Source organism: Microtus pennsylvanicus, chromosome 3, assembly GCF_037038515.1.
Source record: "Microtus pennsylvanicus isolate mMicPen1 chromosome 3, mMicPen1.hap1, whole genome shotgun sequence".
In the NCBI taxonomy this organism is placed as follows: Eukaryota; Metazoa; Chordata; class Mammalia; order Rodentia; family Cricetidae; genus Microtus; species Microtus pennsylvanicus.
In genome coordinates, this window is record NC_134581.1 from 133,847,654 (window position 1) to 133,875,008 (window position 27,355).

At 42.5% G+C, this 27,355-nt stretch overlaps 1 protein-coding gene across 3 annotated transcripts in view; it reads right to left on the reverse strand.

Annotated features, from left to right (window-relative positions):
• The window catches only part of Slc44a1 (solute carrier family 44 member 1), a 153,952-nt gene that overhangs the window by 101,628 nt on the left and 24,969 nt on the right, over positions 1–27,355 (reverse strand). For all 3 annotated transcript variants that reach the window (XM_075967209.1, XM_075967208.1, XM_075967210.1), the window contains exons 2-3: positions 11,980–12,069; positions 2,246–2,388 (exon numbers count right to left, since the gene is read on the reverse strand). In XM_075967209.1, the coding sequence (XP_075823324.1) occupies positions 2,246–2,388; positions 11,980–12,069 (233 nt within the window). The remainder of the gene's footprint in view (positions 1–2,245; positions 2,389–11,979; positions 12,070–27,355) is intronic.

Below are 27,355 nucleotides of genomic sequence, written 5' to 3' on the forward strand. Positions count from 1 at the left end.
TCACCAAATGAGGACCAGGAACTGTGGAACGGCCTTGAGATGAAAGTTAGGAGAAAGCAATCGAGTGTCAGCCTATAGCCCAGGGATGAGAGTGCCATGTTAACTGTGGAAAATGGCTACAGACAAGGGCACCCAATGCATGTGGCAGGAAGAGGAGTGAAATAAAGCTAATACAAAGAATGCTGCCTGCTTGTCACAGTTCAAATAGGCAGACTTACCTGAAAATGGATATCTAAGATTCTACCAGCCGTGAAAATCATTACCACTTAGAGACGGAAATGTTTGGCTGGGTTACACTGAAAAGGTGAAGAAGAGATGAAGCGGGGGTTAAAAATACCTAAGTGGGCATGATGACACAGGCCTTCAAATCCCAGCACCGGGGAGGATAAGGCAGGTGTATCTCTGTGATTTCAAGCCCAGGCTGGTCTGCATAGAGTTTCAGACCAGTCAGGGCTACACAAGTAGATCCTGTCTCAAAAAAAAAATAGACACAAAAATACATATTAAATATGTGCATATGAGTTAAAAAATTACTTGGAAACCCATTTTCCCTATAGTTAAACACGAATGGCTTTTGACTGTGCAAAATAGTCACAGAAAATGAGTCTTCTCAGAATAATATATGCTTTTTATTTACCAGAGGCCAATGTGTATATAAAAAGCTCAAAAGGTTTGGAATCTGCCCCGCCTCTACCCTGCCCAAGCTGATGAACACACAGGGTTAAATGTAGAGAGTGGGACCTGCATGTCTTAGGGCACATTCGTGTTCAGAATCACAGGCAAGTCATGAAGGGAAACATGAGGACAGTGGGCTGAAGTAAGAGACCCTCTCCTTCCTATGCCCCCAGCTGAGAGTATCATATACTTGGTCCATTTAACAGTATTGGGGACTTTAAGGGCATCTTATGACACAGGTGCTATTGATGCTTTTCAACTTCTACATGTTCAAAATTATTTGAAAATAAAAAGTCCACAAAGAAAAAGATAGAGGTACTCTCAGTACAAAAACTGACCCAAAGTCTGAAATGTGTATTAATTATACATGAGGCAATTATAAAAAAAAAAGGAGAAATAAACCCGTTTTCGCAACTGCCAAGACTCTGTCCCCACTCCTCTCAAAGGATGCAGGATGCCAGTGCATGTCAGGAAAGATGCTCACAGTCACTCAGCCTAGGCAGTTGCCTGAGCCTGTCGAAGCCTTTGTTACTCATGCATCACAGAGTGGTAAATGCTTGTCAACTGTGAGACGCTACACATACATTAATCGTTGTTTCTTAAAACTTTACTTGACTTCTTTATCATTAGAGGGAGAACTTGTCTAAGAAAGGATAACTATTCAAAGTTCTTCAAGTTTGTGAAATCATCAAGTTCACTTTATACAGAGGGGTCAAGATTCAGCCAATAGATTCATACAATAAGTTGTTACAAATTGTCTTCATGGCAGTTGCCTGCTACAACCTCAAAATGTTCTGATCTGACTTTTTCTATAAAGTATATTAGACTAATTAGCCTTGTTATCTTGCAAATAATTTTATTAATTCTGAAGACCTGGTTCGACTTGAAATAACATAATGAAGTTTGATGGTATATTCGCTCACAGTCTGAAGAATGAAAAAAGACCATACAGCAATCATACGTACAATGTGTTTACTGGATGAACTACATGGTCCTCGTTGAAATTAGAAATGAAATAATAGCTCTTGAAGAAAAAGGACAATTAAAGTCAGGAGTTTCAGGAAATCCTAAAGATGAACAGTGAGAACCCAAAGCAAATTTTACAGTCTATCAAAGAAGATACAGCTTTTCTGAAACTGGAAAGGCTTATATACTCATAAATGATGCAATCACAAAGTATTACTCTGAAACTTTAAGGCTTGGATATCCACTGTCATCTAAGCCGTCTCCCATGAAGTACAACCTTAACAAGGAAAATATTACCTTACTTTCTGGGTTAAGGGGTAGAACATAACCTAAAAGCTAATGGGAAGACAGAGCACTAGAGGGACCCTTCCAAATCAGGGCTTTCTTTATCCACTAAAACTTCAAGGTGGTCCATTAACAAAGTATTAATTTTGTTCCCTGGAGAATGTATTTGTTAAATGAAAACAGGAGAGAGCAAATACCACATCAAGACAACAACAAAACCTCTTTTATAAGTTTATAAACTATTCCACAGCTTTTTAGGGTGGAAAGAAAGCATGCCTTCCTGTACTCCCCTCCCTCCATCATGCAACGGTCTACTCACTTCCGGTGAGTGTGGTCCAGGCCACTGTTTGGTATTGCTTCCAGCTTCGCATTTCTCTGCCCACAGATATTTCCATAGCTGTCATATCCTGACACTAGTCTGGCGGCTGCACCTGTTGCTACTGAAAAGCCACAAATAAATCCCTAGGAAAGAAAACAGAAAAAACACACACAAATAAACCATTTCAATAGCAACAGTCGCTACTTGATATGATAATGAGCTTCTTTTGTCTGCTGAAGGGAACAAAGAGCTATATTTCCTTATAGCAAACACTATTACACTGTTTTCCTTGGTCTGCATGGGAAGAGCATGAAGAAGTCCAGAGGGGAATACCATTTGCTTCTGGAACAAAACAAATCCCAACCTTCCATCTCTTAGGATTGCCTTTGCATTTTGTGACATTCATGGCAGTGCCTCCACACTGAACACCTGCTCTGAGCCAGGCTGCATGCAGGGTATTTATCAAATATTCTCCAATTCTCCTGAGGTGGAAACCAGGGCCTGGGGAGGTTACATAAACTACCCAAGGCCACAAAAGCTAGTAAAGATCAGTATGTAGAATCAAAGTCAGCTGTCGTCATTCACTAGTTTTCCTTGGTCATAAAAGAGCTCTGTTAAATGAACAACAAAGGATACAGAGGGGGTTAAAATCCAGAGAGCTGTGAGGTCTGAATCATCACTTCACACAACCTTCCTGCAACAAAGCTGCATAAGGGCCAAGACTTACATCATGAAGCTCACTCTTGATACAGGAGAGTGGAGGGCTGGCTTCATGGACTGTAAAGGTCACTTATCTCAGGGGAATATGCTTCTTCCTGGTCCCAAAGGCAAATGGTATACACTAGGGACCACATCATGCTCACTGAGTCAGACATGAGCTGATCACAACCAAGCAAGGGAAGCCAAAGGCCACCATAGCATAACAGGCATAAGAACAGCAAGTAAGATCAGCAATGGCTAATACATTGGCTGCACTGGACACGGGGAGAGGGGGTGGCCTGGCCATCAAGAGGACTCACTTCTGCTATTCTTAATCAGGTTATGAAGGCAGAGACAGTCACCAGCAATTCTTTTCTCAATGGTGCTGCTGGATCTCAGGCTGCAGAGGTGCATGCTCCAGTCTCAAGCAATTCCTCAGAGAAAAGCATTCTCCCCACTACGCATACTTACCCAAAAAGCCTACAAATCTATAAACTCTCTTTTCCAGATAGCTCTTCTGACTTTGTACAGATAACGAGAGATGCAAGCACAGCTCTATTCAGTGGAAGCTTCTAAAAGCATACTCTGTGAGAAAGTGGACTGAGAAGGGTAACTGCCCGATTTTCTAGTCTGGGACTCAATCGACTTTCTTCCTCAGTTTACTCACCTGACAAATAGGCATAGAGTGTGTAGCTCCTTGAGCTGGGTAGGGATTAAAGAGCATGGTAGTGAGAGCTTAATAAATAGCTCCTATACTGATATTAGGAACCAGGGCATGTATGAGGGAAAGACTGTGAGCTTTGGAGTCACATAAGCATGCATTATCAAAGGACACTGATGATGTCATTTTCTATGTGTATGACTTTGGTCAAACTTACTCAATCCTCCATGCCTCTGTTTATCCATCCACTAAGTGCCATTAAAATCACTCAACCCAAAGGCTGCCATAGACATACTAGAGACAATACATGTGAGGTGTGTGTCATGGTACATGCCAGCATCCCATTCCCTTGAATCAACAGCTGAGTGGCCAGCACTGATGCAAGGCATGGCTTGCCAGCGTGGCTTGTCAGCTGTCACTCACTTTTACTCCCCCCGTACCCTGCTCCCTCTCAACTCCTCTTAACACTGGAGCATGCTAAGTGTCACACCCCTGGACTTAACTAATACTATGACATGAAAAAAAAAAAGCCCTACCCTCGTATACACATACACATATTCAAATGAGCACACCTCTTCATCCTATGCTTCAAATCCTAATTAGGATGCTGTGTGCTGAGCAAGATGGGTAAATACAGAGGCTACAATGGAGAATTTTTCTATCATTTGGATCCAAAATGTCTCCCAAAAATCTGCGTTCAAAGTCCGCAACCTATGAGCTTATGACGTGACTGAGTGGGTATGGCTGTGTAACAAGCCAGCCCGGCATGTCTTCAGGCTACACAATGCCTTTGTGGGACTGTGAGGCCGTGGCTGTTGCTTCATAATCTCTCACTGTCAGGGCATGAGGTGACTCTGCTCTATTCCATGTTCCTACCACAAGGGGCCAAGCACTGGCCCCAAAGCAGCAGACTGAACGCTCTAAAACTTTAAGTCAAAATAAACCTTTTCACTTCATAAGGTGGCTGTCTCAAGCACTTGCTATAGTAAGGGAAGGATACCAAGAAAGATCAGGGGGTAACAAAGGGAATAAGTATAGTGGATGGACTCCCCCTAACATTACTACCTGGGAGCCTTTGATCCAATCACCAACATCCATTCTGCTCTCCTCATCTCTAACAGCGAGCAGCCCATCCCTCAGCATGATGGCGAGAACTAAACGCGACCACACAGATCCAGTCTCACCTGGCAGGTGATCGATACACGGAGCCGTTAGTAGTAAATCTGAACGATGAAGTCAGACCGCAGAGGTTGACATCAGCACCAAGAAGTGACAAACCCCCCTCTGTTCCCTGTGTCAGAACAAGGTTCCGTGAGGCAGGGGTAATGAGTAATAACGCTGGTAATTCTGTCCTCACACAAAAGCACTGTCGGGTCACAACAAAATTTCTTCACTAGTCCGGAACAGCAGAGTGGTTAGTTAGAAGGCTATGTTCTTCTTTCACTATTTATAGGAGGGTTTTTTTTCCCCAACATTTGATAGAAATTTTGTTAGGATTCCTTCAAAGGGTTTCTGATTTCCCTTCCTGGTTGTTTTTTTAAATGTACTGTTCAATACTATGGGTTCCTCCTCTTCACCATACGCCACCTCAGGGATGTGACAGGGCATAAATTACATGAGAAATATGTATGTGTGTTTATACACACACACACATATATATTCATATGCCAAACTGGGACACTGTCATATTTTCACATTGGTCATTTAAAATTCCTAGAAACTTCTAGAAGTACTACAGCAGAGACTATGAGAAGCTGCAAGGGTGAGATGGGGTAAGGTAAGGGTGGGTAGCAAGTCACTAAGGGGTGAGAAACAATGACTATTATCCTAGAGACTTCCTGCTTGATACGAGCAAGATGATGCAGAACAAGGCCCAATCTAATTAAAATTCCAGTCTCTGTATAAAAGAAAAACACTAAAATTCAAATGCAGGTGACAATATCATTTCAGAAGAGAGAAAAAAAAACACAGTACATGAAATTAAAACAGGGTGGGAGAGACTTTCCAGAACACACTCAATACTTTAATGGCTTTCCAGAAAGACTAGGGAAAGGCGCCCAGCAGAAAGAAATCACACCATAGGAGAGCCTTTGTCAATGCTGAGCGAGACACAGTCACTATTACTGAGTAAGGAAAGCATGCTGATTGACTGAGCTACTGAAGGGTTTTGGGGACTACTGTGCGGAGAGGCACAGCAAGACCACTCACAAAACTCGGTAACTAAAAGCAGATACAGGTACAGAGAGCTAAGGGACAGGGGATCGCAGACAAGACCTGGCTACTGACTATCCACCACTGAAATGAGAGAACAACTTGCAAATGAGAAAACTGTGCTGCTCGCTCCTGTTCTAAGGGCTAGCGTTACCTAAATAAGAATTTCTGCTTAGATTTGTGCACCACCAGGCTATGTGTTCCTGTCGTGTGCACGTTTGATTTTCACACCTAAGTTTTAACTAGGCAACTGAGCAGAGCAGATGGTCTTCACTAGGTGTGGGGGTGGGGGCTCAACAAAACCTGAGGTGAGTAGGAGGAGGATGTGAATATGCCAAAAAATGCGGCAAAAATAGTAAGCAGGGGAAATGAGTGACAGGCTAGCCGTGTCCCAGCAGTTCACAGCAACATACCCCCCTAGCTCTTTCTCAAACACCATCACATCCTAAGTGGCAATCAGTGCTAGAGTCGATCTCCCCAGTAACACACATTTAAAGCAGCAGGGTGGCACTTGGGTCTGGAGATCCTCTTCCAAGAATCCTGGATGAGAAAGGATGCTGGGATCTGGCAGATAAGTCGGAATAGAAGGCCTGGCACAAAGGTATGCCTATGCAAACGAAGCTTCTGTGAGCACACCAAATCTATGGCTTCCTTTAAAGTTTAAGAGGAAGCATTGCTCTCAAAGGAAGAAAAAATGTTTGACAAGTCTAGAAAACTGTACTCAAAAAGCATTTTTTGTAGCATATGAAAAAGAGTATATCCCCAAGAGGATAAAGTGTAAGGGTCCTAGATTATCAGGCCCTTTTGGTGGTTCAGGTCATTTTTACCATGGGATGGTTTGTGGGGGACATAAAATTAGGTGCCTATTTCTGGTAGGTACAGAAAGCATGATTGGAACTCTAGGAGAAACAGGTTAGGATTTGAGCTGAAAAATTCTACCCAGAATCACTAGAGAAAAGGCCTCAGAATGGGCTAATTTTTCTTCCACCTCTGTGTCATGGTATCCACTAGGCAGACTACTTACATACTAAATTTGTTTTGTTGTTGTTGTTGTTGTTGTTTTGGTTTTTCGAGACAGGGTTTCTCTAAGTAGCTTTGGAGCCTGTCCTGGAGTCTGTCAAGCAGGCTGGCCTTGAACTCACAGAGATACTCCCCCGAGTGCTGGGATTAAAGGCAGGTGCCACCACGACCCAGCACTAATTACTTACTTTTCCACCTCTTTCCTTTCCTCCTTGTTTGAAAGCACTGCCTTTTGAGTTTCACACCACTTATTTGAATTTCTGCCTTAAACTCCAAAGTGTTCAACCTAAAATCTCTTCCACCTTTCAAGCCACCTTTTTAAAAATAATTTAATTTTATGTGCATTGGTATTTTGCCTGCATGTATGTCTGTGTGAGGATGTTGAAAGCTGGAGTTATAGACAGTTATGAGCTGCCATGTAGGTGCTGGGAATTAAACCTGGGTCCTCTTGAAGAACAGTCAGTGCTCTTAGCCGCTGAGCTACCTCTCTAGTTCCCAGGCCACCTTCTCAAAGCAGTCACGTCACATCCTCACAAACCCTTTCTGTCACTCGTCAGAGCACCAAGCAGGATCTCCACCCTGGAGGGTCACTAGCGCCAGGGATCTGGCACCCTCACTAATGGAGAGCTGAGGGATGAGACTTCAAAATAAATTCTGGATGACGGTCGTGTATAGGTAGAAGTGAGAACTACCTGGCTGAAGATACAATATTTTCAATATGGAAAACTGAAAACAGGAATCTGGAAATGAACTGTTATGCCAGATATGACGGTAACATACCTATGATCCTAGCAGAAGGAGGATTGCAAGCACCAGGCTAACAGGGACCAGGCACGCCAGCACACGCCTGAAAATCCAGCACTCAAGAAGCTAGCGCTGGAAGATTATGATTTGAAGCCCAGTCTGCCAGCAAGATTTTGTACCCCCCTGGTTCCCACTCCCCCCAAAATTAAATTCAAGCATGAATGATAACAATTCACCTTGGAAAGCAACTTAAGTTCTTGGCAACTCAGGCACTAAAAACCTTGTTATTAGAGAATAAGAAATAAATAATGACAAGGAGATGGGCATGTGCGAATAAAAAGATTTAATAATGGAGGTGGGTGAAAGACAACAGGGTTTCAATATATCTAACTAGAGTCTAAGTATCAAGGTTAAGACTACAAAGCTACAAGCTAACCGGGAATGGTCTAAGAAAGGAGCAAGCAAGGTGTATCACTAAAGGAACAGAGAAAGCTCTTATCTTTGTCACTTACTAGATAAGCTAATACTACATCACTACACCTTGCTCACACACTGGTGTAGACTCTATCTTACTGGATAGTTCAGAGTTACATGAGCTACTTAAAGGAAAATGTGAACATAGATTAATAATGTTCAACAGATGCTCGTTGAGTGTATGTTTTAAAATTCCAGATGGAACTGGAGAGGTGGCCTCGGCAGTTAAAAGCATTCATTACTCTTGTACAGGACCCAGGTTCAATTTTCAGCACCCATACAGCAGCTCACAACCATACATAACTCCAGTTTCAGACCTGACACCCTCTTCTGACTTCTACAGCCACCAGGTACATGTGTGGCACACAAATATACATGCAAGCAAAACACTGATACAAACAAAATAAAATAATAATTATTTTAAAGCTAACGAAAAAAAAACATTGCTAAAGTTTTTGAAGAATAAAAATCAATCCAGATGGAACATTCCTAATCTGAAAATCCGAAGTCTAAAATGCTTCAAGATCTGGAATTTCCTGAGGACCAGCATGAGCCATGTGTGGAAAATGCCATGAATGACCTCCTGTGATGAGCTGTAGCCAAAACTATATAAAATTGCCTGCAGGGTATGGATATAAGATATACATGAAGCATGAAGGAATTTTGTTGAGACTTGGGTTCCATGCCCAAGATACTTCATCTCATTGTATATATTCGCAAATGATCAAATTTTACATTTTATATTTGTGTGCACATATGCACAGGGAGGTCACAGGACAACTGAAGAGAATCTGTTCTCTTCTTCCACCATGTGAGTCCTGTAGCTCAAACTCGGTCATCAGGTTGGGCACAAGGCTCCTTTGTCCGGTGAGCCATCCAAACACTTTTTTTTATGTCTTTTTTTTTTAAGATTTATTTATTTATTATGTATAAAACGTTCTGCCTCCATGTATGCCCACACACCAGAGGAGGGTGCTAGATCTCATTACAGATGGTTGTGAGCCACCATGTGGTTGCTGGGAATTGAACTCAGGACCTCTGGAAGAGCAGACAGTACTCTTAACCACTGAGCCATCTCTCCAGCCCCCAAACACTTTTAAAATTTTGGAATGGGTAACACTTTGAACCCTGAGCATCTGGGATATGATTCATTACAGAATGAAATTCAAAGGGGGTGAATGAAAAAAAAAACATATAAAACAAAGCCCAGAAACCAGAAGCAAAAAACCGTGAACCTCAGCTGTGCATGCAAGATGGGCAGCAGAACTTTCAGATGACTTCCGTGTCCTCGTGGAGAGACGCGACATCAGCTCAATTCCAAGGGAAAGCAACTATTTAAAGATTCACTCCAAAACAAAGAAAGCCGTGCCGTATTTAAAAGCACACATGGTGGGTCTTAATTACCAGCAGGATGAAATCGGCATCATATTAACTACCGCTGCATTAAAACATCTCAGTAAACAGCCCCTTATGCTCAAGTCGCCCCCAGTCAGTCCATCAACATTAATGACTGCACTTTCCAGGGCTACTCAAGCACAGAAAATCAGAAGCACCTTGGGTGGCAGGGCACATGTTTTTCAGACATAATTCTGAAGGTCAGTTGCTATTTGCTCTGTGGTTACATTGGGTGTGGAAAAGCCATGGACAGACTTTAGTAGGCAGTCTTTCTGTGCTCCTTGTGAATAATCATGCATGCTGAACTTCTGAAGTGAGTCCTCTGAACTGAGCAAACTCCTGAATGGTACCTCAGAAGGCCTGAGTTCGGAAATTAGTATTCTGACTTTTTCTATGTGTCCTAAATGTGGTAAAACTGTACTTTTTTATATTTGAAACAAATACTCCTTATGTTCCTAAGTTTATCGTATCTCATTCAAGTGTACTGTTTTCTTTTCCTCTGCTGGGGATTAGAACTGTACCTACATCTGTGGCTACTAGCTATGCGTCACAGATGATGTCTGCGGTGTGCAGAGAGCCAAGGAATCCTGACGACTTTCATTACAGACAAAAACCAACACTTCCCAAAAGAACCTCTATAGAAAATGCGGGAAGATGGGGCCAAAAATACAGATCACAAGACCAAGGCTGCTCAAGACAGTGTGATTGCACGCTGAGTGGAAGACTAAGAGTTGGAGAACGAAGCACTAACTGGGTTGTATTTAGGAATATATGTATGTACAGATGTGTATACAATAACAACAGAAAAGGGGCCTTGAATTTGAAGGAGGGTAGGGAGGGGGATATGGGAGGTTTAGAGGGAGAAAAGGAAAAGGGAGGTGGTGTGATTATACTATAATCTCAAAAATAGAAAAGGCAGGGCAAAGTGTCCTGCAAGAAGAAGGTTGAGGCCTCTAGTGGTTCCTCACGTGCAATCCAGAAGTCTCTGGAAGACTTGTCAGTAGGAAGGGGCCTAGCAGAAGGTAGTGGAGATCAGCAAGTCCTCTGAGACAATCAGTACTTAGTACTTAATCAGGCTTAGTTCTCATTACAAACAAGAGTTCCCTTGATGAAGAGGAAAGGGGTGCTAGAAAACGCCGACCAAGCACAGATCTGGGCGAGCAGCTCTTCCATTCATTAGCCGAGTGGCCTGAGAGTCTTCCTCAGTAGGTTTGAGGTTTAATCTATAAGCCCTCTAAGGTTCCAAACACTGGTCAGTGTAACCCAGCTGTCAATCATTTTGGGGCCTACCACCCTGCCTATATGAATCCCTATATCCAGAACCCCGGCAGGCAGGCAGCATGCCCAGCACATTGCCCCGAGACTCTGCTCCTCATACTCTCTACCAACATCCTGATTTCCAGAGAGATGCCACCCATCACAGCGGGCCTAGGGCTGACCTGAGGGAAAAAAGCACTGGGAAGCCTCTTCCCCTGCAGGAAGAACTCAAACTGTGAGAACTCAAAAGTGTGGTGGATATTGAATAGCTAAACCCTCACAATTCCAAAGACATGCCAAGTCTCTGGGAAAAGAAGTGACCAGCCCAAAAATAACCAGGAGTCTTGTATGGCTGGAGGAGTTGGTACTCAGCATCCTCAACTAACCATTCAAGATAAGATTCCAAAGAAACCGGTGCTGTGGAATAATCTTCTTGTACACTGCAAAGATTTGTCACTGGGATTGCTTTAATAAAAAGCTGAATGGCCAATAGCTAGGCAGGATTTGGGGGGCAGAGAGGATTCTGGGAAGAAGTGCAGAAATACAGTCAACAGCTAGATGGAGAGGAAGCAGCATGGGCAGTAGAGTAAAGGTAGTAAAGTCACGAGAAAAAAAGTTGATTGATAAAATGGGTTAAGTTATAGCTAGTTAGTAACAAGCCTAAGTTATCAGCTGAGCTTTCATAATTAATAATAAGTCTCCACGTCATGATTTGGGAGCTGGGAGGAGGGACAGAAACACTTGACTACAAACTTGCATCAAATGATCTGGCTTCAGCCGGGCGGTGGTGGCGCACGCCTTTAATCCCAGCACTCGGGAGGCAGAGGCAGGCGGATCTCTGTGAGTTCGAGACCAGCCTGGTCTACAAGAGCTAGTTCCAGGACAGGCTCCAAAACCACAGAGAAACCCTGTCTCGAAAAACCAAAAAAAAAAAAAAAAAAAAAAAAAAAAAAAAAAAAAAAAAGATCTGGCTTCCTCAAATAATTGGGTGAAAGGGTTAAGACTCTCATTGGCTCCTTTTCTAATCTCAGTTTTCATGCAACAAAACAGACAAATAAAAGAAAGTAAAATAGCAAGGGAATACCAAATACTACTACTGAATTGCACTAGAGAGAAATTAACCCCCCTTGATGGCTTCTCAGGCCCTCCAATTATCCCAATTATAACTGTAGGGAAGAGATAAGATACACACACAGAGATCCGCTGGAAGCTACCCCTCCTGCCTCATTCCCTTGCATCCAGAGCCGAGGCTGGTTAGCCTGAGTGTCCTTACCATCCCAATGCAGAAGAGGACAAAGAGCAGCAGCCATGGTATGTCTGTGCAGCTACGGTCCTCCAAGGGCTTCCATTCTCGCTTGGAGCTCTAATTCAAAATACAAAGCAAGAGAACATGGTAAGTGCTGATTTTAGTTAAAACTGGAAAGGTACAAACACACCATTTTGACTCACATCCTTTTTTTGGCTGGACAATGACTGCTGAAACTTTAAGATGAAACTCAAAGATCTGCCGTGTCTTTGTAAAGTCCACCCTAGGTTCCCTAGACAACACTGTAGTGGCTCTAGTTCCACCTCTGCCCCTGGGACATATGGATAGTTTTTGTGGTACTCCACTGAAATATGTAGCATGCTGAACGGTTATTCTTTTCTTTTCTATTTCTCTTTTGAGACAGTGTATAGTGTAGCCCAGGTTGGTCTTGAACACCTTATATGGCCAAGGATGACCTTGGATACCTGATCCTCCTGCTTTTATCTCTTGAGTATTGAAATTGCAGGTGCAAGCCGCCACATCTGGCTTATGAGATGCTAGGGATCAAACCCAAGGCATTGTGCATACTGAGAAAGCACCCACCAAAGCACGGTGCATACTGGGCAAGCACCCACCAAAGCATGGTGCATACTATACCAGGCAAGCATCTACCAATTGAGCTACATCCCCAGATCTGAACTGTTATTCTTTAGCAGCCTGTGTCTGTAGCAGACTGCAATCAGCCCACTCTCACTTTCCATCATTTGAGATGACGCCTAAACCTTTATATGTTCTTTTTTTAAATTTATTTATTTATTAAAGATTTCTGCCTCCTCCCGCCACTGCCAGACGCAAGCGGCAGAGACCTTTATATGTTCTTAATAAGGGCTTTCTAAATGAATGAACATGCTCTTCAACTTATATGAGCTTTTTCATTGTGTGTCTAGACAGTAAATAAACAAACAAAACATATTACAACATGTTTTCAATATGGTCTCTTTCAGGAAGCAAGCCCATCAAATGAATTCCTTTTTTAATTTTGGTTTTTTGAGACAGGCTTTTCTGTGTAGCAGTGGATGTCCTGGAACTCAGCCTGTGGACTAGGCTGGCCGTGAACTCAATCTATAGACCAGGCTGACCTCGAATTCACAGAGATCTGCCTGCCTCTGCGTCCTGAGTGCTGGAATTAAAGCCATAAGCCACTAACACACAGCTTCAAATAAATTTTTAAGAGGGAGATTTGTCAAAGTTAAATACGATTCAAGAAGGAAATATTCGGGTTTTTTTCTAGACAGACCTGAGCAACTCCTAAACCACCATTCTTGGATTTTCATTGTGTTCCTAGAAAAGACAAACATTTCTACTTCAGAGAGATTCCTATCTAAAAGAGCTAGAGACACTCTGAAAGTTAATTTGCAAAGTATTGACTGGATTTCCAATTCAATATCTTTTCTTAGGTTCTTTGGTTAGCTCACACATCCTTTTCAATCATGCTTCTGAACTCTCTGAATCTCAAGACCTGTCCTGGAAACAGAGCAGAAAAGAGAAGGAGAAGGCAGCCTCAAAAAAGCCAGGAGGCCACAACCTATACAAAAAACTGTAGGCAACTGTGGAAAGCTGGGAGTGGGAGAGATGGCTTTTGCCAGGGAAGAGCACACCACTGGTTGTCCGGTGCCAAAGGGTCATTCCTAAAAACATACATATAAGTAACATTGTGTGGACTAAGTAGGTTCTATTTAGGAATATATGTATATGCACATATGTGTGCAATAACAAAGAAAAAAGGCCTTGAGTTTGAAGGAGGGTAGGAAGGGGTTATGGGACGGTTTAGAAGGAGAAAAGGGGTAAGGGGAAATGGTGTGATTATATTATAATCTCAAAAATGGAAAAGGCAGGGCAAAGTGCCCTGCAAAGAAAGGTTGAGGCTTCTAATGGTGTACACCTGAAATCCTAACGCTGGGCAGACTGGGACGGGAGGATCCGTGGCACTTGCTGCCATCAAGTCTTGCTGAACAGGTGAGCTCCAGATTCAGTGACAGACTGTATCAAAAAAACAAGATAGAGGGCCCAGTGGACCAAGGCACCTGCCCCCAAGTGTGATGAACTGAACTCAACCCCCAGGATCCACACGGGAGAAGAGAACTGACTCTGTATGCATACGCTGTGGCACGTGCACTTCCCTATACACATGCATAATAAAATAAATAATATATATTTATAATTGTTTATATATAATGTGAAGAGTAGTCGAGGAAGACATAGGATGTTCACTCTGGCCTTCCCGTGCATGTGCATGCATACGTACTTATACACATGTACACACACACTATAATCCACAAATAAATAATAAACAAATGAATAAATAGCTGCCTATCAACAATGAAGGCAAAGAATTTGAGCTACAACCATTTCTTTCTTACTCCTAAAACTGCTAAAGACAAACGCCCCATTATGCCTTACACTGTTGAATTGCTACAAAGAAAACACTGTTAGCTTGTTCTCAGACACCCTCACAAGGAAACAAAAGAACACCAGTCAGTCATGGGGAAAAAAACCCTCACCCCAAGACTAACTAGCATTGGAACCCAAGAAGGAGTGGGCAGTCTCCTCCAGAGGAGCGCAGCACTGTGGCGTTAACAGATGAGGATTCCTCTCCCTGGCTCTGTCATTAGTTAGCTGACTTCAGAAAAATGCTTCCTCTCCTTGGGTGGCAGGCAATGAGAGGGACTGGGTCTCCTAGGTTTCTGCCAGCTCTACAAACCCATGACCAGGATCGCACTTTCATAGGCTGACAAGAAAAACAACTACAAAATAACAACATAGCCCTTGTGTTGTTCAAATGTCTGCACTGTGGTCTGTACTTTGGAAGACAGCTGTCCACATGAGGAAAAAGAATGTTTCTTTGTATTAAATAATTAAATAATGCCCACTGCAGTAAAATTACTCATGGAGGAAGAATTTGGAGACTGCTGAAATTCATGATATTTACTCCATGGTAATTTCTAAAGCAGTAGTTCTAGAAAACACTATTATTTGTACAGAATGCACAGGCGGGCCAGAAGCCTCACACTAGAGCAGTTTCTTTATCTGCAACCGTTCAGACCAACACTCAGTTTGCTAATGCTTAGATTTCCTTCTATAACATAAAGTCAGAGGGATTTCCCTTTGACAAACAAATACAAAGACCCAACATCACATCAGCTCGTGCTGCTGTGAGCTACTGCTGTCCCAAAGGAGAAAAGCAAGCAGTAAGGATGGGAGTTACAGAGAAAACACAGCTACAGTATCCAGGGAGAGAAGAAAAGCCAAAGGGCAGCGTGGCACCCACGCTGTAATGAAGGAGACTCCTACAAGAGGATGCTGCGCTTCTCGGTAGCGTCCGTCACTCAAAAGCAGTGGATTCCTGGTTATTTTTATTACACATCAATATTTGCTCTTTACTTTAACCCCTTCCTGTCAAAAATCTCTCTTTACAATGTGACCTTTTCCATAAAAGGTGTAAGAATACCGAGCTTTCTTTTTCCTTTAGTCATATTAAAATATTGCTCTGGTGGCAGTATATTTCATTCTGGCTGCCATTTTTTAGTTATATTAAAATATTGATCTGGTGGCAGTATATTTCATTCCGGTTGCCGTTTCTCATGCTATCAACGGCTGATTTCTTATTACCCAGGAATTCCTAAACACACGGTCTCCTCTCTTCCGAACAGTTCGCTGTTTAGGTACCATCCTGGCTCCAAAGATGAACAAACTCAGGCTCAAGCATTAAATAAGCAGCCCCAGCCAGGCTTTAAACCCAAGTCCATGACTCCAAAGTCAACTCCAGGAAGACTGCTAAATCTTCTTATAAGCAGTCAGTATGAAGCGATTGCAGTTCTTCACACGGCAAATACTCAGAAACCAGGCTGATAACGGAACATCCTTTAAGTGCAGAGGAGACATGTTATGAGCCGTGAAATTTTTCGAGTGAGCCAAGAAGCCCAATGGTTCAAAATTTTTAATGATTTTTTAACAGACGTAACCAAGTGACAACTGGATTTAATGCTATCTGTTTCTTCCAATTAATGTCCAATATAAACCCAGCCAAAGGAAAATGTGCTGCAGTAGCACTTTTAAAATGTGATTTTTATTCTTTCCCCAGATTCCACAAATTAATAGACTGCCGGTAAGTGCTAGGTCTTCTCTCACAAACACTACCTGTTAGGAAGCAACAGAACCAAGCAACCATGTAGAGCCACCCTCAGCAGAGACTGAGCTTGGGAGGAAGAGAACAGGTCTTAGCCAAGGTTCCCACTTCATCCATGGGTTCTTTACAATCCTCAAAAGATTGCTGGCGGGACTGTATGCACTCTGCTTTTCTATTTGCCAGAAGGAAACCAAGGCTCAGGGGAAAAGCTCTGCTGAAACCGGAGTTCTCAAACTCTAGCAGAGTGATAAGCATGCAAAGAAAAAGTCGAGGAAATGCTGAACATTTTTTAAAAAATCTAACATAGGCAGTCAGGCTTGTCAGTAATTAAATATAGTCAAGGAGGTGGTCAGTACCTCAAGATGCCCAAGATAAATAACAAAGACGTTAAACTCAGAAACCAGAATACTGTTCCCAGTGGAGGACAAAAATGACATGATTTAACATATGCAGAAGAGGAAGATATGATGGAACAGAGGAAATATTTGAAGACATAGCAACTGAAAAGTTTCCAGAAATAATAAAAAAGGATATTAAAATGTAAAAAATATTAAAATAAAAGGAATAAGAAATTGAGCATGCACATGCACGTGTAAACCTGTATGCAAGTATACAGAAGAAAAAGTATAACTGCCTGAAATGAGTAAAAGGAAGATTTGAAATTCTCCATAACAAAGTGTTTTTGAACATTGAATGAGGTTAAATATGTGTATATAGAAGTATCTACACTGCCAGGAGGTGGAGGCCCACATCTCCCCCTCCCCCAAAGACAGGGTTCCTCTGTAGCTTTGGAGCCTATCCTGGAACTCACTTTGTAGACCAGGCTGGCCAGCCTTGAACTCACAGAGATCTGCCCGCCTCTGCCTCCCAAGTGCTGGGATTAAAGGCGTGCACTCCCATTGCTAAATAAATGAGTCTGCTGCAGGCCTGACTCCCAGTATCTGTGCCATTGATGCCACACCTTCTCACCCCCTCCCCAAGGAAGCCATTGGGACCCAGCTATACACACTGATGGTTCTTTTGTATATTTGTCCAAGGTTAATATAGAAGATAAAATTACAATTTGTAGTACTGGTTTAAGCATCCTGGTCCAAAACACTCAATCAGAAATGTTTTAAATCCAAAACTTCTTTTTGGGGTGTGTGTGTGGGGGGGTAGACAGGATTAATCTGTGTAGCCCTTGCTGTCCTGGAACTCATTCTGTAGATGAGACTGGCCTCAAACTCTGAGATAGTCCTGTCTCTGCCTCCTGAGTGCTGGGGTTAAAGGTGTACATCACCACTGCGCAGCTTCAACTCCAAAACTTTTGAACACTGACATGATTTGTGAAAATTTCATACCATGAAAGCTTGCCTTATACACACAATTACCAAAAATGTAAAGTTATCATGAGGCGATGTATGTGTTGTATATATAACACAAATAAATTCTGTATTTAGACTGGGGTACTGTCCATAGAGCACATAGCAAATATTCCGTGTTTTCTTAAGTTCCACATGTTCTGGTCCCAAGCATCACAGATAAGGGATACTCAACTAGAACGACTACTAGACCATTAAAAAGTCCTATACATGGGAGCCACCAAGATGGCTCAGCAGGCAGAAGCACTTGCTGTAGCCAGCCTTATGACTGACACCCAACCCTTCAACCCATGGTAAGAGGAGAACCAGTGCTCGAAAGTTTCCATGGGATATGCATATAAACACACATACAGAAATGCATAAAATGTAAGAATGTGTATGGTCTTGTAAGCCAGACCATAGATAACACTCAGATTAGTCTTGTTTTCATAGCCTTAAAGATAGGTTAGAGCCAACTAGGTCTCAGATATGGAGGAAGAAAAAGGATAAACCCTTCCAAGCCAAAGAGGCCCAGGTAATAGCTAAAGACAAAGACTGAATGTCCCCTGTCCTCTTTTTGTATTGTGCCTCCTATATGTAAACTTTAATTAAGATAGATGTGAAAAGTTTCCCCAAAGATTCCTTTAGTAATATAATAACATATTATGTCAGGCTCTAAATCTTCCCTGTTAAGGCCATGTTTCTATAAGCCTGGCTTCAAAATAATAGAAACTAAAGGTCAGTTAAACTGGTGGTAACACCGTTGGCATTTGATGGTTCTTCAAAGAAGCACTGAGCATTACACACAGACCTGAGATTCAGTGGCAGATTGGGCAGCTCCTGTTTTTACTGAGCTCTTGTTGAGTGGGAAAGATACAAACCAAGTGCTGTGACTCTCAAACAGTGCCAACACAGAGGGGCACGAGGTACTGAAGAAACACAGACAGGGAGCCACAGAGAAAGCATTCTGAGCTCTGCTAAAAAATCACCTTGTAAACATCTGCAGCTTACAGGCTGAAGCAAACACCGAAATGATCCTTCAGTGTGTAAAACAGAAGGTGTCGTGAGCCCCCAAACATACTAAAAATTCTTGGGAACTATGACAGAGAACCACCCACTGCCAAGTACAAATTTATTTCCACTCAGAAATGGTTAGCAGAAAACAAATAGAAACACTAAGTTGGCCATTTCTCAGATTTCTTTACATGCTTACAGGTTTTGTCTTCATTTAGGAAGAGATGCTGGAAAAGAGGAAAATAGCTGGTTTTGTTTTCTTAGCCCTTAGCAGAGAGCTGTATTTACCAAGCCTCTTGAACAGTGTTTCCATGTGCACGTCATCATTGGTGAGATGCCTGTTAACGCCAAGTTAAGAACTCCTGGCGACGTATATCAAGGGTTGCTACCACCTGGAACTAAGCCAGAGAGCTGCTTTCTTCAGCACTGAATACAACCAGCCCAGAGCGTCAGAAAAGGTGTGCGCAGTAGAGGTTAAACCTGCAGACAAACATGACAAACCAGCCCTGATCTCCATCTCACTTGGGTTGGCAGTTCGGAGCTATATTACCCATAATCCTGTGGCTTCATTAGCTGGGAGGTGTCCAAACATCCATCACTGATAACAAAGTACCAAAACTCTGGGATTGAAGCAGAATCTGAGTTACCCGTATGGTAGTCGTCAATGCCCGCTTACATCTGCATAGGCCAGCAATAGGAACACGAAGCTGATAAGCTAGGACTGCACAGAACCTGAAGCCAGTATGTAATGACAAGCACACGTCACCTGTCCTGTCTGCTGCCTGAACCTCTGCAGCAGAGATCCATTATTGCAGTCTTTCCCGGATTAGAGGACAAGCCAATAATGCCTGTGAAGGGCAAAGGCAGCTTTGGTACGGCCTTTCAGCCAGGACAGATTCCCACAAGTGTCGAGTAATTTGCAACTCTTCCATCCCCTCCCCGCTCCCCCCTACCCACCCCCTTCATGCCCCCCACCATAAGTATCAGCCCCGATTTCCCAGCTTAACTAGGTCATTTCTAAAATGAGCTGATAGTTCCACAGCTCCGCTCTAGCTTCCGCTGTCCCAACTGCCCATTGGTACACCCCCAAAACCCTCTGAACACATCCATCTCAAAGGTCCCTGCTACACAGGAACGTGTCTGACTCAGGCTTGTTCTGTGGCAACACTAGTCTACCAGGGAGGGCTTTATGTGCTTCTTGTCAATCTGATTGACGCAAAGACCTCTAGTATTAAAGACAAAGAATTGTGTGCTGGATTCTCCAAAGCTCCCTCCAAGGACGTACTGCTTCATTAAATCCCCCAAGATGCTTTTATTTGCACAGAGTCATAACGGGAGAATAAAAGAACTGATGTGGATCGTTTTGCCAGTTTTCAACAGAGTGAGCAGGCATGATGAAGTTGGGAGGCAATAAAACATGGAGGCTTCCAGCCTTGTGTTCAGCGCACCTGCAAATAAAATCTTCTAATAGGATTTTTCAAAGACACTGCCTGTCCTTTGGGAAAGCTCGGTCAAGGGCCTGGAGTGCATAACTACGTACATTTACCATAAGTAACTCCGTTTCATTTGCTAAGCCTGGAGATGGCCATTTATATCGTGAAGGTGAAAATCAAAGCGTGGTTTTTAACAGGCATTTAAAGGTAATAGGGCACGGCTAGTGGAAAGATACGAACATCTGTGTCTAACTACTTTTCTTAGTTCATGAACTTTCCTCTAAGTCGAAAGCACTCAACCATCTAAGGAAAAGGCAACCTAAAGTTGCTTTGCAAGCTGTGTGTAGTGATGGAGGGATCCCAGGAAACTATGTCACCAGTGACTTCATTATGCCTCCAGCTCCTCTGAAAGAAACAATTGAGGGTCTGGGACTTGCCTTGCTGGTGACTATCCTTCTTGCATGTGATAATTGCTGGGCAGACGCCAGGTTAATCCTTTTCTGCAGCATTGCTAATCATACCTTCCGCCTCTATCATCAGCTGGTGACAGCTGAGTACCAACAACTTTTATTTCTTTTGAATCAGTCTGAAGCAATCTTTTAAAAGTAAAATTATCGCTTATTTTCTAAAATTATATTATGGGATTCATTTGACTCCTATCACATCCTACAGATGCCAAAACTTTAGGAGCTGATGATGCCCAGGACAGACAGACAGAACCAAATGTGTTTTACCCCTCCTACCTGCCACACTACAGCCCAGAGGTTCTCAGCCTTCCTATTGCTGTGACCCTTTAATACAGAACCTCATGTTGTGGTGACTCCTAAACATAAAATTATTTGTTACTTCATAGCTGTAATTTGCTATTGCTATGAGTGCTAATGTATAAATCTATGATTTCTGGTGATCTTAGGTGATGCCTGTGAAACCAAAGGGGTCAAGGCCCACAGGCTGAGAATGACTACAGACTACTATCATGCTATTCTGTAACTTTGTAAAATTTTTCAAAAAGATTCCTAATCCAATTGTGCTCCCTATCCGTAATGGAAATATTTTGTGGCTCCAGTAACCTATGGGAGGCAACATAAGAATCACATAATCATGGAAAAGCACGGAGGTGACTATGAGTATATTTATGATTTAATTAAAATGAGGCATTTAGTCAATGAAAGTATTTTCATTCCACAATTTTCAGTGCACAGTAGCCACGTGTAACAATGTAGTTCAGTTGCACGACAATAGCTTAAACATGCATCATCTCCCCCCTCAACTACGGGTTATGCTCTGCTCCTTTATCTCTCTTTGAACACACTGGGTATATATATTACCACCACAGTAATTATCACTCTATATAATTGTTTCCCCTGGCACATTACGAGTTTCTTGAGTTTAAGGACAATGTATCTGTTTAAATCAGAGTCGGCCCTGTTTGGATAGACATGGAAACATTCTCCCCAGAATGCATGTCTAAGACAATACACACAGAATCTTCCCTTAGGCGGCTGGATCTGTATTGATTTTTCCTGTCTCACAGTATATTTGGGAGCCAGGACTTCTTGGTTTTGTTCACTGTTATAGGTAAGAAAAGCCTGGCATGTTGTAGGCTCTGGGTACTTACTGAATGAATCAACAAGGCTAGGTCTCTTACCGCCGGTATGAAACACTGTGATACAAGCATCCCCCTGTCTCTCCTGCAGCAGGTAATTTCCACTGTACCAAAGTTGGCTCCTTTCCTACACATGTGTTTCCAAGGATGCTCACTAGTGGTTGTATCAGAAAATAAAGTCTATATATTTGGAAGTAATGGTAAATGAAATCTAGATTTTTTTTAAGATTTTTTTTTTAATTTTATGAGATGCATTTACGTCCATACACCACGTGTGCACTGGGTACTCAGAGACCAGAGAAGGGTGCTGGATCCCCTGGTCTAGAGCTACAGACAATTATAAGCTAGCAGGGAAGTGCTGGGAATCAAACCTAGATCCTTTGGTTGTGAGCTTAGTCTTTAACAGCTGAACCACTTCTCCTGCCCCAAACCCAGGTCCTTGAAAAAAACAACCAGTGATCTTAACTGCTGAGTCATTTCTCCAGTCCCCCAAAATCTAGTTTGGGGGAGCTACTTCTTTGAGCCTTTATAGTGACACTCTCTAAAAAGTATTGAGTCACACACTCTCTGGGAAACTAAGATGAAAACTTACTATATTACTTTTTAAAAAAATATGTATTAGCTATTAGTTATTATTATTTGTGTGCACATGTATGCATGTGTGAATACAAGCATGCATATGTGCATGTATGCGTGTGTGTGTGTGTGTGTGTGTACCATGTGGCCAGAAAAGAGCCTAAGATTCCCTGGTGCTGGAGTTATAGGTGGTTATAAGCTACCCAGCATGGGTTCTGGGAACTAAACTTGGGTCCTCTGTAAGAGCAAAGAACACTCTTAACTGCTGAGCCATCTCTCCAGCCCCATCTCACTATATTTCTGAAAACCATGGTTACAAAGGCTGTGGTTAAGTAGACACTCCTACTGAAAAACCTTCACATCAAAGGCTGGCAACATTGGTTAAAGCTATATTAAAACAGTAATATAAATTGGTAGGCCACTTTCAGAAAGTAATTTGACAATATCCTTCAAGAACCCAAGGAAATAATCTACAACAGCATTATTATTTATGGCTGCACATAACATGTTCACTACAGTGTTACTGTGAGAAATAATTAGAAACCAGCTAGACAGTAGAAAACTATGACAATAGAAATCTACATGCTTTCATATCTTTAAATATAAAAATGGCATATTAAGCAATCATAGAAATAATTAAGAAAACTGCATAGTAATATAAAGACAATTATAAAAAAAAAAGTTGTATTGGGGCTGGAGAGATGGCTCAGTGGTTAAGAGCACTGACTGCTCTTCCAGAAAATTTGGGTTCAATTCCCAGCACCCACATGGCAGCTCACAGCTGTCTAAAGATCCAGTTGCAGGGGATCTGACACCTTGACACCAATGCACATAAAATAAAGTTAAATAAACCTTTAAAAAAAAGTTGTATGAAAAACATGAAGTTCCATCTACTTTCTGGTTTGGTAGCTAAACAAATCAGAATATGCGAATTTGACAGTCCTGGAAGGGGATGGAAATAAGTCTGATGTATTATGTATTTTCCATTTTGATTTTTCATTAATGCTATTTAATCATGGAAGAAAGAAAAGAGAACATTGGCTCCCCCTTCTCCAGATTAATCTTTTTCTACTTTCTTGTTATAAAAGTTAGCTACAGAGAGACACAGCATCAAAACCACTGGAAAGAAATGTTTAAGTAAGTCTATCTGACACTGAGGACGGATCAGAACACTTCAAAGTTCATTAGAAGGCCACACGATGAAAATAGCATGGGCAGAAGCAAGACTTCCCTTGGGGAATGAAGGGCAGGGGTGTTAGGAGGGAAGCTGGCATAGCGAGGCACAGGAGCCCACGCAGCTTGAACCCCAGCTCCTCTTCCCCATGAGTGTGGTGAGCTAGCCTGGCTTCTCTGCTTCTCAGATAAAGGTAGCTACCGCCTGGTGGTGCTTAAAAGCCTCTAGCAGAACTGAGCTCCACACACCCCTGATGCCCTTTCTCAATGAGGTACAGGGAAACTTCCCAAAGAGTCATTCAGGGAAGGGCGCGCCCACAAATACTAGTCCCCAACACCTGTGCGTTGTTCCCTAGGTACAAACGTCATGTAACACAAGCCTGCAAAGCAAGAAGTGGACGAGTGTACGACTGGTCAAACAACTGGTCAAGAAGCAAGAGAACAGCACCACTGAAAGGATAAACACTGAAGGGAGCCGAACCATTTTCTTCATCGTAACCCCCTCTCCATCCTTACTGAGTAGTTAAGGAGCAATAAGGACAATACAGTCGGAGGTATATACATGTTTTGATAGATGTATATATTGGAAGGTCTTATTCATAATGAATGTCAAAGAAAACTCCAATTCTGAAACCCATAATGAACATAATAATTTTAAGACTCTATTCCTTTGGTGATCCTACCTCTTCCCTCCTTCCTTTTAGAACACAATCCATTTGAGTTCACAAGAGAACGATGCTGACAGGCAAAACTGCGCTAACATTTCTACGGTACTGAGAACTGAATATACACAGGTGAGAAAAGTCACAAATCAAATATATCAGACACAGTACCAAATAACCTGCTTTGATACATGTATTAACACGCCTGTATACTGCCATGCAAACTGACACATTACAGCTAGTCCAATGTACATACTGCATATGGCAAGGAACTTTGTTTACATTAGCTTATTTAATCTGCACGACCAAAGCACAAAGTTGATGGTTTCCTGTTTTACTGATGAGGACATGAAGAAGGACAGGAGTGTTAAGTCATATGCCTATGTGGCACGGTAAGGTCCAAAAGAGAGCAAAGTGAGTCGGCTCCAGCCCCTCAGCCACTATATGCTGAGTGAGCAAACCAGGGCCGGTCTGCCCAATAAGGACACTGTGAAATCCCTATGTGGAAATGAACAGGGAAAACAGGAAAAAGAAAAGCATAAGAATTACAAAAAAAATTATTTTGATGACACTTTATACAGTTAACTTTTTTCTTACAAGAAAATTATAGATTCTAACCAAGAACACCATATTAAAGCATTTGTGTTTTGATTTCATAGGTAATTCCCAAATGTCCAAACAATTACTCTCGCTATTTCAAGAAGACACTGCGGTGATGGTTAGCAGGTAGAAACAAACTGTTGTTTCCTCCTGACCATCTGGACCGTATATCTGTGAAGTGTTTTTCTGCATTTCAGGAAGAACAAAAACATCAAGTGCTTCTCTGACATACCAGGCATACCATAGAGAGATGTCCCAGTGGATGAGAACACTGCTCCTTCAGAGAACCTGGTTCGATTCCCAGCATCTACATGGTGGCTCACAACTATCTGCAACTCCAGTCCTAAGGGATCCCAGACCTTCCTTTGGTTTCCGCCCTCTCCTGCCCATGCACGCATGGTACACAGACTTACATGCAGATCAAACACCAATACACATAAAATAAATTAACTGATTAAATTTAAAAGAATCCCATACAAATATATGAAGAGGGATTACACGCAGTATGGTCCAACCCCGCTAGGGAATATTTATCTAGCAGAAAGGAAGTAGTGAGAAGGGACAGAACATGGGCAAATTCTGAAAACATTGTCAACGAATCCAGACTCCATGTGAAGTGGGCACATAGGCGACTCTCTAGGAAGAAAGCAGGACAGTGCTTGCCCAGGGCTGAGTGGAGCTCAGGGAGATGCAAACTGGAGCTGGCTGGGGTTTTGTAGTGGGGGAACAGTTTGTGACGGTGTTCTAAAACTGATTAAGGGGATGATTCACGCAACTATGAGGAAGTAATAAAAATTACCGTGCAGTAAATTTTAAATAAGAAAATCATACAGCATGCGAATTACATTTCACTAAAGTGTTCCATGTATAGAAGAATGACCCAAACCCCAAATGGGAAGTCCTGATTTCATGTGAACTTCAGGGAGCATTATTCATGCAGCTATCACGTCAGAGAGATAAAAGCAAAAGCAGATCATTGAAGAGCTAATGAAATCTGACAAGCAGTCCTTTTCTTTAAAGATTTAATTTTCCAGTATGGGTCTTGGTGTGAGTGTGTGTGCATGCTGGTGCCCACGGATGCCCAGAGACATCAGGTCCCCTGGAACTGGAGTTAGGGCTGTTGTGAGCACCAGACACTGGGTGATGGGAATTGAACTTGTGTCCTCTGCAGAAGCAAGGCAAACTCTTAACCACTGAGCCATCTTTACAACTCCTAGCTTGTTTGGTTAGTTGGTTTGGTTTTGGTTTTAAAAAAACAATCCTAAGTTACTAGAATCACTACATAAAATGCTGGTTTTCTTAGAATAATCCACTCTCTTTGTCAGCAATACAAAGGAGAAAAATAATAAAGTGAAAAAGAACTTATAAGATAGACCCAAATAGATTTAGAAAAATCCATCTTACAGTGAGTGTCCAAACCCACTCAATGTGCCATAGTAAATCTAGATTCCAGTATAAACAGCTACAGAAAGCTTGGCTGGTCAGAGAAAAAGAACTGGCAGGACGAGCCAGTCACAGTTTACAGAGAACCTAGTAGTCACCAAACCCGTGCTTGTTCAAATATACTGAAAAGGGAAACTGATGCTGCCTTTCCAAACTGTCTTGGGCAGGGGTGCCTGGGCAGAGACTCGCATGCAGACCCGTGCCTACTGCTGACTAGACACTGCGACCACGGAGCTGCCCCTGCACTGTGAGTCACCCAGCCTCCTCCACTTTATTTGATTTCATGTAGTCAAGCATCGGGCATCCTTCTGCCTGCTCTCTGACTTCCCCCAAGTTCACAAGCAGCATGCACAGCAAAACCTAAGGGCTCCTGAGACACAGAAGCCACAGAGTGACAGCAGTCACCGCACACACAATGACTCTGGAACAGTGGCGGGGTTAAAATTGCTATCATGAGGTGAGATCACAAAGGACTTCATTTGATTGGATCTTGTTGAAAACATCATTTACCTATTAATCAAGTAAATATTCTTATAGTAATCCAGCTGTCTCCATGCTAGCCAAACGGACAAGATTTTTCTCGTCTATAGTAAGGTACATCTTGAATAAATACCATTCAGGATGGACACAGGGCCTTTCTGATGCTGTTTGCATATGTTGACAGATACATAGTTAGTATATTATTAAAATCATGAGTCTCCAAAGCCCAGGGCTTGGGGTATTGCAAAGTTAGTGATTCTTGGTAAAGCCTGTTGACAGCCTTCACTGCCTTCCATGGTAAAACCTGGGACCTCATCAAATACTCACTATTCAAACTCTCTGTGTAGCCCAGGAAGCATGTGTCCCAGGACAGCTCTGAATGACCCACAACACAAAACTGTACATTTACTTAAAATAATGAGTTCTTTACAGGTGTGGTTATCTTTTTGTAACTTAGGTGTGCAGTTCTTAAGGTGTGAACCTTGCTGTTGGAATGTTCAATGTCAAAAGGCTGGACACGCCTGCCTGAAAGCTGAAGCTATTTCAGAACTCTACTGTGGAACTGCTGGAGAATTGGGCATTCGCACGCCGACAGTTTCTCTATCCACAGGCTGCCTCTCCCTGTCATCAACATCCAACGCACACCCTCGCCCTTAAAGACAGGAAGCCCCAAGAATGCAAGAGTGTGGAATTCAGCCTGACTCTAAAATCTAGACTCTGAATCTAACTATGCTGCTACCTTTTCCCCAGAGGTGCTCAAAGTCGGGGTGCCCTTTAGCACCCTAACCGATGTACAATACCTCAGCACTAGAAAACAGCTGGCCTCAGGCTACCCAGACATATGACTAATTGGGCAAGTGACTGTGAGGTACCAAATGGCGGCAAAGCCT